The 14,078-nt window shown below is 39.7% G+C and overlaps 1 protein-coding gene across 2 annotated transcripts in view; it reads left to right on the plus strand.

Annotated features, from left to right (window-relative positions):
• zgc:63863 (uncharacterized protein LOC393372 homolog) overlaps positions 1 to 14,078 on the plus strand; it is a 95,919-nt gene that overhangs the window by 36,750 nt on the left and 45,091 nt on the right. For both annotated transcript variants that reach the window (XM_051936043.1, XM_028818098.2), the window contains exons 3-4: positions 3,753 to 3,833; positions 8,783 to 8,969. In XM_051936043.1, the coding sequence (XP_051792003.1) occupies positions 3,753 to 3,833; positions 8,783 to 8,969 (268 nt within the window). The remainder of the gene's footprint in view (positions 1 to 3,752; positions 3,834 to 8,782; positions 8,970 to 14,078) is intronic.

The following is a 14,078-nucleotide window of genomic DNA, read 5'->3' on the forward strand; positions in this document are numbered from 1 at the left end:
ACGTTGCGCTACGGCGTGTGGTTCGTTTATACCTCGTGTCTTCTCATTAAACTTTTATCTCGCGAATATGTTATTGCAATCCGCAGCGGGAGCGTTTCTATAAACTTAATTTAAACTTAAGTTTTACACCGTGCTTTGTTTCCCTTATGAACATGCTTGTATGCTTCACTCGCTGGCTTCTTATTGTTTCGCTCCCTTCTCAATTGTTTAATGAATTTTTTGTTCTTCGCTGTTTGCGGCTCTTCCTTCATTTCTCCCTACTGAGTTCTTTTATCTCGCGAATATGTTATTGCAATCCGCAACGGGAGCGTTTCAATAAACTTAATTTAAACTTACGTTTTACACCGTGCTTTGTTTCCCTTATGAAGATGCTTGTATGCTTCACTCGCTCCCTTCTCAATTGTTTAATTAATTTTTTGTTCTTCGCTGTTTGCGGCTCTTCCTTCATTTCTCCTTACTCAGTTCACAGTCTTTTCACGTGATTACGTGGGAGGCGTGATGACGTGACACTCAACTCCGCCTCCCACGGCCATCAAGCTGCCGTCCATTACAGTATATTGTCAAAAATGAGGTTTCAGTTATGACCATTACGCGTTGAATTTCGAAATGAAACCTGCCTAACTTTTGTAAGTAAGCTGTAAGGAATCAGCCTGCCAAATTTTAGCCTTCCACCTACACGGGAAGTTGGACAATTAGTGATGAGTGAGTCAGTCAGTCAGTGAGGGCTTTGCCTTTTATTAATTAGTATAGATAAGGAGCAATTAAAAACCAAGACTACAGCTGTTTAAGATTAAAATAAGCAATAAGGGTTCAAAATCTTAACAAGCGAGACAACTAAAATGAAGTAGAAGTGTTACTTGAGCAATAAGTGCTTCTTATTAAGCAATTGGGTTGGAGCAAAAACCTGCAGCCACTGCGGCCCTCCAGGACTGAATCTGCCCACCCCTGTAAATAACCGTTGAATAGTTCTGCTGCTGGCACATTGGCTTGGAGAAATTTTTCTTGCAGAACTGTTTCAACTCTGGGATGTTTGTTGGCTTTTTTTTTTTTTTGCTTGAACTGATTGCTTCAGGTTATTCTGCAACATTCCTATAGGATTATGGTCAGGACTTTGACTCTGCCATTCTGAAACATGAAAGTTCTTTGCTTTAACCAGTTTTTGGTCAAATAACTTGTGTGTTTAGGGGTCATTGTCTTGCTGTATGATCCACTTTCTCTTGAGCTTAAGTTCACAGATGGATGCCTTTCTGTTTTCCTGTAGAATCTTCTGGTACAATTCAGAATTCATAGGTCCATCAATGATGCCAAACCACTATAGTCCAGAGGCAACAAAGCAAAACCAAATCGTGATACATCCACTGCCATGTTTCACAGATGAAAGAGGGTTATCTTGTTGCTGTTATCTTTAGCAAACTTTGAACAGGCAGAAAAATTCTTCTGGGAAAATATTGGCTTTGTCCTTGCAACCTTGCCATGTACACCATTGTTGTTCAGTGTTCTCTGGATAGTGGACTCATGACAGTGACATTAACCAATGCAAGAGAGGCCTCTAGATCCTTAGACGTTACCCAGGGGTTCTTTGTGACCACCTGGAATGTTACGTGCTATGCTTTTAGAGTGTTCTGTTTTGTTTGACCACTCTTAGCGGGGGTAATAAAGGTGTTGAATATTCTCCATTTGTACAAGATGTGTCTCATAGTTGACTGGTGGAGTCCAAAATCTTTAGAAATGGTTTTGTAACCTTTTCCAGTCTGGTGAGTAGAGCTGGGAGACAAATCAGTGTCACGATTTAACATTTTATCTCGGTTACAATTAATGAATGATTATTTTTCTGTTTGTTTTTTGTCCTCATAGTTCACTGACAAGGTTTGTACTGTAAATATGCTCATCTGTTAAACCTGTTTTTTAGGAAAGTGCACACAATATCTTATTTTTGTGATTTTTAAAATAATTGAAGGAAATGCACCGAGATGAAGTATTTATGGTTACTTATTGAATATTTTGAAGAACTGAAATCAAAGCACAAATTGCTTGAAATGAAATGTCTTATGAAAAAGGTCACACCTTAGTTTTAATGTTCCATTAAAGTTCCTTAAAAAAGGAGAAAATTAAAAAGCTTGTATTTCTTGCAAACAAATTATTTTAAATTTATTACCATGTGTTAAGTATACAATAACTTGAATCTTTTCTTAAATAAAATGTAAATAAGACCATGTCAAAAGTAGAAAATAATAATTTGTCTCTCTTGTAAGCTTATATTTTAAATAATGCCATGTGTGAAAATGTCAGTAGAACACTGCTGGTTAAGAGCAAGAGAGGGGCTTTGAAAGGGCACCACTAATGGATCAGCAGGCTGTGTATCCTATGTGCTCATCGTGCAGTAGATGCGAATCTGACTCGTGATCGCTGTTGCATGAGATCTTCCTCTCAGTGATCTTGTCCTATCACTCTACTCTTGGCTCCTATTAAGAAACACTAGCATGTTTCCCTTTTCAAGTTTCAGGCAGGATCTGAGGTATGTAGCAGTGTTTCCTCCTGAACTGAAAACCCGCTGGGATGGGCAGCTAGTTGCTGGTATGCAAAGATACTTTTTTACCACCTTATTTAGAGTGGGAAAGTTTTTTTTGGTGGCCAGCTGAAATGAGCTGCAGAACAGCTGCTGGATGCCAGAGCTGTCTTCACACAGGAATCAGCCACCGGAGTTAAAGACAGATCTGGTGAGAGAGAGCGAAGCAAATGTGCAAAGCAAAATACTCAATAGACAATGTTTTGCATAATATTGCTGAATTGGACTCTGACTTTTCGCCCTGTGATTTTGATGCAAGTGATCTGGAGATCAAAAATGAAAGTGATGTACCAGCATCAGCTGAGCAGTCCCCAGCTGATCATAGTGCTGAACGTGTTCGTGTAGTAGCTGGCAGCTCTGTGAAGACACCCGCCTCAAAAAGAGTTTAAAAAAAAAAAAAAAAAAAGTGCTAACAGAAATAACCAACATGGGTAAGATTATGCCGATTAGAGGTTATGAATGTCAGGTTCGATTAATTGGCCCTGCTGTACTGGTGAGCATCAAAAACTTTTCTTCTGAGTCCTCTGAAATCTTGTTTGATTCGCTACAAATCTGTGTGGTGAAGATCAGACTTTGATAGTGAAGACCCAGATTGATGTTTTCTAAATAGGGTAGGGCCTCCCACACTTGCACCTGATTGTCATCCCATTTAATGAAACACCCGACTCTAATTTCCCCTTTGAGTGAACTGAGGTGCATTTACTTTTTCACACACAAACAATGGATAATTTTCCTCTTTTATTGCTTTTGTGCAATTTTTTAAAATTCAATTCTCTTTGTCTAGTTTTAGGAGTTACATAAAAATCTTACAACATTTTAGGTCATATTTATGCAGAAATAGAATTGTAAATAGTTCAAAAATGTCTAGCACTATTGTAAGCAATGATGGAAATAGCAATTCATTGATGGTTTACAACCAATTACCCAAAACACATCCTTTCTATTTCAGGTTAATGTGTTTACTGAGTTAAACATTTGTCTTCCAAGAATGTTTCTTTCCTTTTTTGTATATTTATATGTTTACATATAAAATATATATTGCACTATTCTTCTACTTGTTGTTTTTTTTTTGCTTTTTATACAAACCAGGGATTCCTTGAAAGGTTATGTAAAAATTGCATTCCAAAATTAGGAGTGCATTTAAACTTTAGTTTTGTTTTTAATATAATATATACTGTATATACAGATAAAGACATTCGAGAGGGCCATAAGGATTTCAACCAAGTACTGCTTGATGTCAGACGGTCTATGAGGCGCTTCCCAAAAGGTATCTTCTCTAGTTTTTGATTCATTATGAATTCTTAATCCAAACTGTAATCTGTGCATTTCCCATAACAATTTTTATTACAGAAAATAACACTAAAGTGAAGTAACAAAGCCTTGATCGGTTTCTTATGTTTCTTTATGTAGTGTAATTTAGTTCTCCAGAATGCAATGGACTGTTGACTGAGATGTTCTATCACAGCGCCTTGATATTCTAACATCTATGTCGATGTATGTAAGATTATTAATATATTTTGCTCTTGATTTACACTGAATACCCTTCATGCCATTGTTGCCATACCTTTAATCTCTTAATTTCACGAGGTGCCATTGAACTGCTGAGGTTTGGTGCTAATTCACTAAGGAATCCCTAGGATACATTTGTAATAAGAAGACACTTGTTTTGTTTCCCAAGTCATATAAAACCATAGGAAATTCCAAATTGAGGTATGTTAAGGAGGAATAAAGCATTTATATATTGAAAAATTCAACTGATCCATTGAGCAAGATGTGGGAAAAGATCTATGCTGCAAACGAGTTAACCTCAAATCTTACCTTTCACTAGGTTATTCAATCTTTCTTTATGTTTTTCCCTCTGAGACTTTCTCTGTTACAGTGGTTAAAGAAAAAAAATATATAATTTTTCATAACTCAAAACACTTCATAACTTTTAGAATTGTTAATACTGTATGTGACAGTGTTTTTGCACAAAAGATGAAGTATTATGCAAATACAAAACCCAAAGTAAATTATTATATTTACTTTAGCCACCCTGTGGAGAAGAGCCACTGCTGCTGCCCTCCGTCCAAACGACCCCGGTTTGCTTCCCATGCAATCCCTTTAAGCAGAGTGGTGGCTGTGAGGCTAGGAATCTGCACCCCGGTTTGAATTCCATAAATGCCAGAAGTGTAGCTACTCTGTTGGACCCTTGAGCAAGGCCATTAACCTGTAATTACTTTGTCCTGGGTATGATGTTAATCTGCATCCAGCCCAGTTTTTCCTGAGTACAGTTCAGGTGCTTTCTACTCTTGTCTATCCATATAAGAAAGGATTTATCAAGAATTGACTATTCAGTCCAACATCTTTTTTTCTTCACATAGCTTTTAAAAATATTGTCAGGGTGACATTTGTAGGAACCCAAAGTGCTGTATACGCCGTGTGCAAAAATCTACCTAACATGTGTGATAATTGTGTGAAATGTACCCGTATCAATCTTTCATTTGTGCCCTTACATTCTGGTTGAAGAATTTATTGTGAAGTGTCAATCAGCATCTTCCATACTTTCTCTATGCTTAATTTTGAATACTTTCTGATGTTACCTATTATTTTTCATTTATCTTTTGATGATAGAATTCATTTCCTTCAATATTTCATAATTTTCCAAATTTCGGTTAACAGCATACTTTCTTCTTCTTCCAGCCCCACGTCTATTACAGTCCTCTGGCCGAGTAATATAAATATCTCTTTGTGCTGCATAGTGATGAAGACAAGGTTAAAAGCACAATGTTCATTGTATAATTTTTTTTACAGTTTTCTTTATTAGATACTGAATTTATTTTTCAAGTATGGCATCAGCTGGCTTCTCTTGTTCAATTCACTGATAGTAAATAGCCATTCCTATTTGGCATTAATCATGTTATACAGATAAATAAATATACATCTGTCTAATTGTGCTATTAGAAAATACTTCAATATTCTAAATTCTGTGTCTCAGAAATGTATCACTAAAAGTCAGACGTAACGTTTTATGGTTGTTCTATGTATCAGTGCCAAAAAATACTCACTGAAGCAGGTTTTTCCATAATTTATGAAAATAACCTTCTTCAAGACTAGTAGGACTTCATAAAAAATGGAAACAGTGAAGGAATCATCTATATATATATAATTCACTAAGCCGCCGACAAGTAGCCACCCATGGAAAGAATGCCGGAAGAGGCGTGTATTCACTAAGCTGCCGACAAGTAAGACGCCCATGGCGCACGCAGGAAGGAGCCACGCCCACCAACTCTAAGACCATTGGATACGACGACAACTCGCAGAGCCACGCCCACCAACTCGGACGCGACAACTCGGAAAAAACACCGTCATTTATGTTCGTCTGTCCTACAGTACTCATGCACCTCTGAGCCACGTTGACTTTTCGGTTACACCATAGCAAACTGTTTTACACGCTACATACAGCAATTCGCATCCGCAACAAACATGCGTCTTCTTAGATGGTCCTGCAGGAACACGGAAGATGTTTCCCCGCCCACCAACACTCCTTTTTCCATGGCCCGCGTCTACCTTCGCTCTCTAGGCATTCACACTGCCTGCTCATGTGCCTGGACGCAAAAACTCACCGACCACCCAGTTAGTCCCTTTCGTCTGTGCTAGGAGTCCACATGCATGGAAACAACACTTCTTTTAATGTTATAGAAATTCCTGCCTCAGGTAACTGTTTGTTTCTATCAGTCGGGTTTTTCTGGAAAAATGTCATTGACGAAACTGTTGCTCTCAAACTTCGCAACATGGCTGTTGGATTTGTTTGCCAACATTGGGATAACGTCGGCGAGGTGGTCACAAACTGCAACAACTCACCACACAAGGACGCCCTGTCTCTCGAGGCATTCACACTGCCAGAAGACAACCATGGGATACGCAGAAAATAACCATATCAGTCAACGCAGATCAGACACCCAGGCAAACAACACTGAATAATCAATAGCTGCAACTACTTTGCCCGCCCCAACTCCTCACTTGAGTCGGTTTCGTCTGTGTTCAGCAGTGTTTCCCAAACTCGGTCCTGGTGAACCCCTGTGGATGCAGGGTTTTGTTCCAACTAGATTCCTAATCATTAATGCCGGTGAAACTCATCCGGGATAAGTCGGTTTTTCAAATGCAGCCGTGTAGCAGGTTAGTCTAGCAGACTAGCTGGATGTAATAATGTGAGTGAAAAGCCAATGTATATTGAGTCTAGAAAACATAATCAGTAAGTCCTTGATAGGCTGCAACAAAATGATGAAAGAACGGGCGCATTTTTTTCACACAAGCTGGGTGTTAGTTAATTAGTTACTCGAAGGATTTCAAAATTTAATATGCACAAGCGGTAACACTGTAAAAGCAGCCCAAACCAGAAAAGACGGCTGGCAAAAAGTGGCCGACAAATTAAACGCGTGTGCATTGTACTTACTGAGAGCAGCGTTACGGATTTTGCAAATGTTCATTTTTTTCCCTCTGCTTAAAAAACATTAAAAAAGCGGCGTGATTATGCGGCGTATACTACGCCGCGGGTTGGTATGCAGCATGTAAAACAGTTTGTTTGTCGCGGATAATTTGCCTTTTACTTTAACACGAAGACAATTTCCTGTTAGATTTGCCTTTGCGATGACAATTAATAAGGCACAGGGCCAGACTTTCAAAAACATGGCTAGCGGGTCATACGCTCGCACTAATTACGTCCCTGCCCTTTGTACAACCCCCCCTCGGTACTACCATGGTCGGGTGACTTGGTGGATTATATATAGAAAAGCAGCCAAAACTGCAAACAACAATGAAAAGTCTATGTGACTCACAGGTGCATGTGGACTGTGCAAAGAGGAAAACGACTCAGGTGACGAGTTGGGGGTGGGCACATGAAATGTTACTTTTCTTGGTGATTTATTACATTACCGATTTTTCAAATGTTAATTTTCTCCCTGTGCTTAAAAATCATTAAAAAAGCGGCCTGATTATGCGGTGTATGGTACGCCGCGGGTTGGCTAGTTTTATGAAATTTCCAAAGAATATTATTACTACCAGCAGCTATCTGTGCATTTTCTTTCAGCAAGCCAGGAATATCTATCAGACCATATTGCATTCATTTATATGTTTATTAAGTGGCTAATTTACTTCAGACATCATTAGGACGTGTTTATTTTCTTTGTCCTAAATATTTTTATATTACTAATTTTAATTTCATTTTTGACTTTGCTGACTGGTTTAAATACAAGCTCTATTTGTGTACATTGAATTCTTTGACAGATGCACATGACAATAAACTTGAACCTTAATGTGGCACACTGGACATCAGTTTGCATCGATTAATGTGATTTTAATATTTACATTATGAGGGACAGTACGCATCCTTAATCGGCTGGGGTGCCCTTGGTATGGAAGGGCTAGGGGAGAGAGCATGCACAGGGCACTATCTCTCCTGGAGGGCTAGATGGCAGGCCCCCTGGGTTGTAGCAGTGCCTCAGATTCCCACAGGGCAGCATGGGACACAAAATGCTTTGACTCCACCCTTTTGGGTTCCATGGGTGCCACCAGGGGGTGCTGCAGGGACTGTGGACCTCTACTTCAACGGTTTCCGTCTCACCCGAAAATGCTTTCGGACCATGTCTTTGGAGCACCAGAAGTACTTTAGTCCTGGGTGGGAGATAAAAGGGAGATAGAAGGAGCTGCCTGTCTCACGTGGACAAGCCAGAGTTGCGAGGAAGGTGGATGCTTGTGTGGAGGTTGTGGAGGAGGCAGTGAAAGACAGAGAAAGGAAGAAAAGAGTTGAGCTGTATTGTACTTGTGGCTGTGGTCTGAAACGCTTGGGGAAGTGTTTACCACAATAAAAGACTCTTGGGCTTTTAAACTTGTGTCTGTGCCTGCTTATGTTGGGTGTTGGGGAACTGAAGCTGCCCCTGGTGTCCACAACAGGTATTTTTAATTTTTGGTGTATATGTAGAGTATGTTTTACAATTTGTCTAGAAAAGTAATTGAAATAAATATTCATACTGTATCTAATCTTGAAGTTTTTCATTTGCAAACTTATTTATATATTATTGTTTCTGATATGTAAAGTTGTAGCTGGTAAGAAATGTAGATTTAAAAAAATGCAATATATATCTATGTGTACATCAACAACTTCACAAAATTGATCTTAATTTACACTTGAGAAACACTTGTATGATATTTCTTCTATTTTTCTATCTGTGTCTATAGGAATGAGAGATGATCAAAGAGAAGTCCTACAGGAACAGCTAATTGATATAATTCTGTGTATTTTGAAGAGGAACCCTCCGTTGCACTATTATCAAGGATATCATGACATTGTCGTTACTTTTTTACTTGTTGTTGGAGAGAGGATGTCAATAGCTATGGTGGAAATGCTTTCTACTCACCATCTCAGGTGAGAGGTTCAATTGATTACCTGTGCATATAATTTTGTAATAGGCTTTAGGTGTTTACAACTTTTAGGGTTCTGCGGTGCATTTGAACCAGAGTATAACTCTGGGGAATTAGTTGCCAACATTGTTACTATTACGATGGGGGGGACCCAAAAATAACGAGAATTTATTTCTGGAGTCTAGAGGGGCGTTAGTTGCGATGTTTGCCGGCTAGGTGCGTGTACTAGACTGCCCTCCACATCATTTGGCCAAGCGACGCCCTTGGGGAAAGGACTAAGGTCAGTGTAATTTTTGTTCTTGAAGCCTCTTCTTGTCGATTTTGTGATTGATAAACTTGAAAGAATAATCTATTTGCATCAAGTTCTGTTTCCTTTTGGGGAAACAATCGCAGAAGCTATCACAATGCTTCAAGAGGCTTTCAAAGAAGAAGCTTTGAGCCAGGCAAGGATTTTTACCTTAAAGTGCTGAAGCAATTGTGTGAAGCAGTGTAGAGAAAATGACCTGAATTGTAGAGATCAGGGGCCCCATGTATAAACGGTGCGTACACACAGAATGTTGCGTAAGAACGTTTCCATGTTCAAATCGCGATTTATAAAACCTACACTTGGCGTAAAGCCACACACTTTTCCACGGTACCTCATACCCTGTCGTACGCAAGTTCTCCGCTCGGTTTTGCAGACTGGCGGCACCCAGCGTCAAAGCAGTGCTACTGTTCCTGTGTGGTTACCCTTTCTTAGATCCACATCCACGACGGCGGCTTTATCAAATACACTGAAATTATCCGCATATCGTTCATAAATTGAATGCATCTGATTGTAATTAACCTGTAACAATATAATGGTCCACAGAATGGTCAAACTATTCTAAATACCATAACTGCTTTAGCGTTGTTACTCTCACTGCACCTTCTACTTCTTCTGTCAGCTGCTCCCGTTAGGGGTTGCCACAGCAGACCATCTTTTTCAATATTACTCTCACTGCACCACTCTGAGTATTTATATCACTGTATCTGAGTGTGAATCATAGATCTACAGCGATTGGAAAGAGAATTATCAGTATACAGCATCAAGCACTCGCTGCCTCAGCCATTCGCTATTTCAACTGCTCTTATTCGACCAACGCTTCACAGCCTTTCCTGTTCGGACCTCGCAGTTCACACACAGTTTCATCCCAAGAACTATACATGCACTCAGTCAGTCCATCAAGTGCTCCTTGTAGAACTATTTGTACTTGCAAGTTACCATGAGGTAATTGTACTTATGATACAGTTATAATATTGCACAACCTGAGCCACTTTTATAAAGTGCGTATTTACATATGATGACGATATCATTTTTAACATGAAATGCAGCAAAATATGTTGATTATATTATACAGATAAAACTTTAACTTTAACTACACAGTGCTGCAGCGCTAGTGAGCTTGAGCTTCGTTCACGGTTTGTTCCTGCCTCGCGCTGTATTCATGCTGTGGCTGGCATGACACTGGAAGGATAGATGGATAGAATAATTGAACATTACGAAGATATTTCGATGTTCCTTAAAAGTTTAGAAGAATCGGCGTTCAAAGCTTACAGATGGATTAACGTCTATTACAGAGCTGATTGTGTGGCGATTGGGTATTTGGAGAAAGAAAAGTAAGGGCAGGAATTGGGGGTTAGTACGTTTGAAAAAGACAGTACTTCTGTAATAAAGCATTTCATTGAAGGTCGCGCATGGCGCAGCAAGCATCTTGCGTGAGACATGAACAATCACTGCGCCACCGTGTTCCCATGTTTAATAACATGCTTTAACTCATATCATCATGAAAATGATATCACGTATACTTCTCAGTATTTTAATTATTCAGAGAGCTGTAATATTACAAATGTAATGGATTCTGTGTCCTGTTGGAGCAGAGCACGTAGTGATTCAGGCACATAGAGCACATATAAGATCAAATACACAACAAAGCATTTAACGTGCTACTTTAGGTACGATGGGATTTGAGAAACTAGTAAATTAAACGATTTTAAGATGAAGTTAATGATGTTCTACTTTAATCTATACTAATAAAAGGCAAAGCCCTCACTGACTCACTCATTACTAATTCTCCAACTTCCCCTGTAGGTAGAAGGCTGAAATTTGGCAGGCTCATTCCTTACAGCTTACTTACAAAATTAAGCAGGTTTCATTTTGAAATTCTACGCGTAATGGTCGACAATGTCCGCCATGTTAAATTTTCTTATTTATGGCCCCATCTTCACGAAATTTGGTAGGCGGGTTCCCTGCGCTAACCGAAACCTATGTACGTACTTATTTCGGTGGTATCCGCCATATTGAACTTTCCAATGGTCTTTGTTACTTATGGGCCCATCTTCAAGAAATTTGGTACGCGGGTTCCCAACGCTAACTGAATCCTACTTACATGTATACATCCATAGCCTGCAGCTTGGTCGCCGTGTGAGGCGGCGTTGGGTTCCCCCATCCGCACGCCTCCCACGTAGTTGGCTGCCTGCCACGGTATTCACGTCTCCCTGCTGATAACTGCAGCCTTTTTATTTAATCCAAGGCTTCTCCGCTGTTTTATTGTTCGTTTATGAAGATTATAGTTATTGTGTAGGTATTTTAGACTTAGTTTACATTGTTCAAGTACCCATTTCCTTTATCGTTCCAACCGTACCCCCATTAACATGTCTATCGAGGTGATCACCATCGATCAAAGAACTGTCACTTACCGAGTGGTTTCCATGCCCGGAGATGGCGACTGCAGTTTCCATTCTCTGTGTTATATATTGCATGGCCATATCAGGCTCACTCTTGATATCCGGAGGAACGTTGCGTCTTATGTATTGAATGACTGGGACAGGTTTAAGGTGTGGACTGATGACGGTACAGGAGATGATTATACTACACAGGAGCACTATAAGAGTGAAATGCTTAAGCCCTTCACCTATGGTTCTGCATGTGAGTTGATGGCTGCCGCTGAATTGTTCGGTTGTTGCTTTCAAGTGTACCGAAATGGCCAAATATTTTACACCTTTGGACAACCGCCAATGCCTCTTAAACATCTTAGATTCATAGGTGACGATTTGAGTAGTGGACACTTTGATGTTTATGAATGTTTAAACTCTCAAAAGCTGGATGCGAAGTTATCGATGAAACCCATTTCAATTCAAACGCCTCCAATTTCCAGTAAGGCTCTGCTTTGCAATGACAATTAATAAGTCTCAGGGACAGACCCTACAAAAGGCTGGCATTGATTTGAAGCAAGATTGCTTTTCACATGGCCAACTATACGTTGCATGCTCAAGAGTAAGTAAGCTCAGCGCACAGCTTGGTCATATTACAACTGGAGGGCCGAACTGACAACGTGGTATACAAAGAGATCCTTAACAAATAATTATTGCTATATTTTCCCTCAGTTTAAAAAGGTTTACTTCTTAATAAAAATTTTAAAGCAGTACTTCGCCGCTGCGAAGCGTGGGTATTTTGCTAGTGACAAAATACGTGATTAAAGTGGAAATTTTGAGATTAAAGTTGACATTTTGTGCTTTTTTCACACTGTGTGCCTTTTTTTTCGCTGTACCCTAATAAGCTTTCATATGACACTCAGATGGTGGGCTGCGAGTCGCCTTCTCACGCCAACTTTGATATGTGACAACTTTTTTATTTCGTGCACTGTGCGAATTTTTGAACTTGAGTCTTTCGAGTTTCTCCAACACGCTATGTCACTCGATCAGCTTCCTTTTGTTGCTTATATAACTGTTTAAACCAACAAATAGTACGTTTTTCTTTGCCTCCATTTGGTATTCGCTGAAATTCTTCTATTTTTCCTCGTACTTTTGCCATTTCCTTTTCACAGAACGCTGGGCTTAAGGGCTATTTATATTGATTTGCATATTCAAAGAGGCGTAATTCTGGGAGGAGTTAGGGCGGGACAGCAGGCGCGTGCAAATGCGTTTATTTCCACGCTGAGCGGGATTTATGTAGCGGAAGTTGGCGAATGCACAGATTCCTTGCATCTGGATTTTTCTGTGCGTAAGCACATTTCGGCTTTTGTGCTTACGTCAAGTTATAGTGCGAATTCTACACACGGCGTTATGCATGAGGCCCCAGGTGATTGAGTTCTGCATCACTACAACACTCCTGCCCACACAGCATTGAGTGTGCAGCAGTTTCTCACGAAAAACAAGAGTGAAATTGGTCCCCAATCCCCATTCCCCCGGACTCTGTACCCTGCGATTTAGGGACCTTAAAGGAAAGCGTTTTCAGGATGTAGAGGAGGTCAAGAAGCAAATAATGGAGGCACTGAAGGCTATCACTTTGCATGAGTTTCAGAATAGTTTTGAACAATGGAAAAAGTGGTGGGACAAGGGTATTGTGTCTCAGGGAGAGTATTTTGAGGGTGATTAAATTTTGGAAATGTTCATAGAAATATATGATTTTTTTTTTAAAATTCTCTTTATTTTTGGGTCCCACCCCTCGTATTATAAACTAGTTGTCTGTGCTAAGTCTGATATGTAGTCATTTTAGTTTGCCTAAGTAACACTGAATACATAAACAAATACAATGCTTGAGGCAAAGCAGTGCATGATGAGGAATCACAATGCAACCTGCCCTTATACTGCCTTCTTTGAGGCTTCCCTTTTTGCGGATTAGCTAAAAGAGAACCACAATCGACTACTTATTGTACCTAGATAACCTTGTGTATTTTGTCATTTTTCAGTCTTCCAGTACAATATTAGGCTTTTAACAACGGCAGCAACAGTGCTCTACTTGCAGATCAGACCTACAGTATGTAAAAATTTGTGCTGTGTTTTTAAGTATGAAAATTGCTTAATTCTTTAAAAAAAAAAAAAAAAAAAAAAAATTCTTTGCATTTATATAGCGCTTTTCTCACTACTCAAAGCGCTCAGCAATTGCAGGTTAAGGGCCTTGCCCAAGGGCCCAACAGAGCAGAATCCCTATTGGCATTTACGGGATTTGAACCGGCAACCTTCCGATTACCAGTGCAGATCCCTAGCCTCAGAGCCACCACTCCGCCTGTCCGCTTAGTCTATACAGTGCATCCGGAAAGTATTCACAGCGCATCACTTTTTCCACATTTTGTTATGTTACAGCCTTATTCCA

The sequence above is a fragment of the Erpetoichthys calabaricus genome, chromosome 13, assembly GCF_900747795.2.
Source record: "Erpetoichthys calabaricus chromosome 13, fErpCal1.3, whole genome shotgun sequence".
Lineage (NCBI taxonomy): Eukaryota > Metazoa > Chordata > Cladistia > Polypteriformes > Polypteridae > Erpetoichthys > Erpetoichthys calabaricus.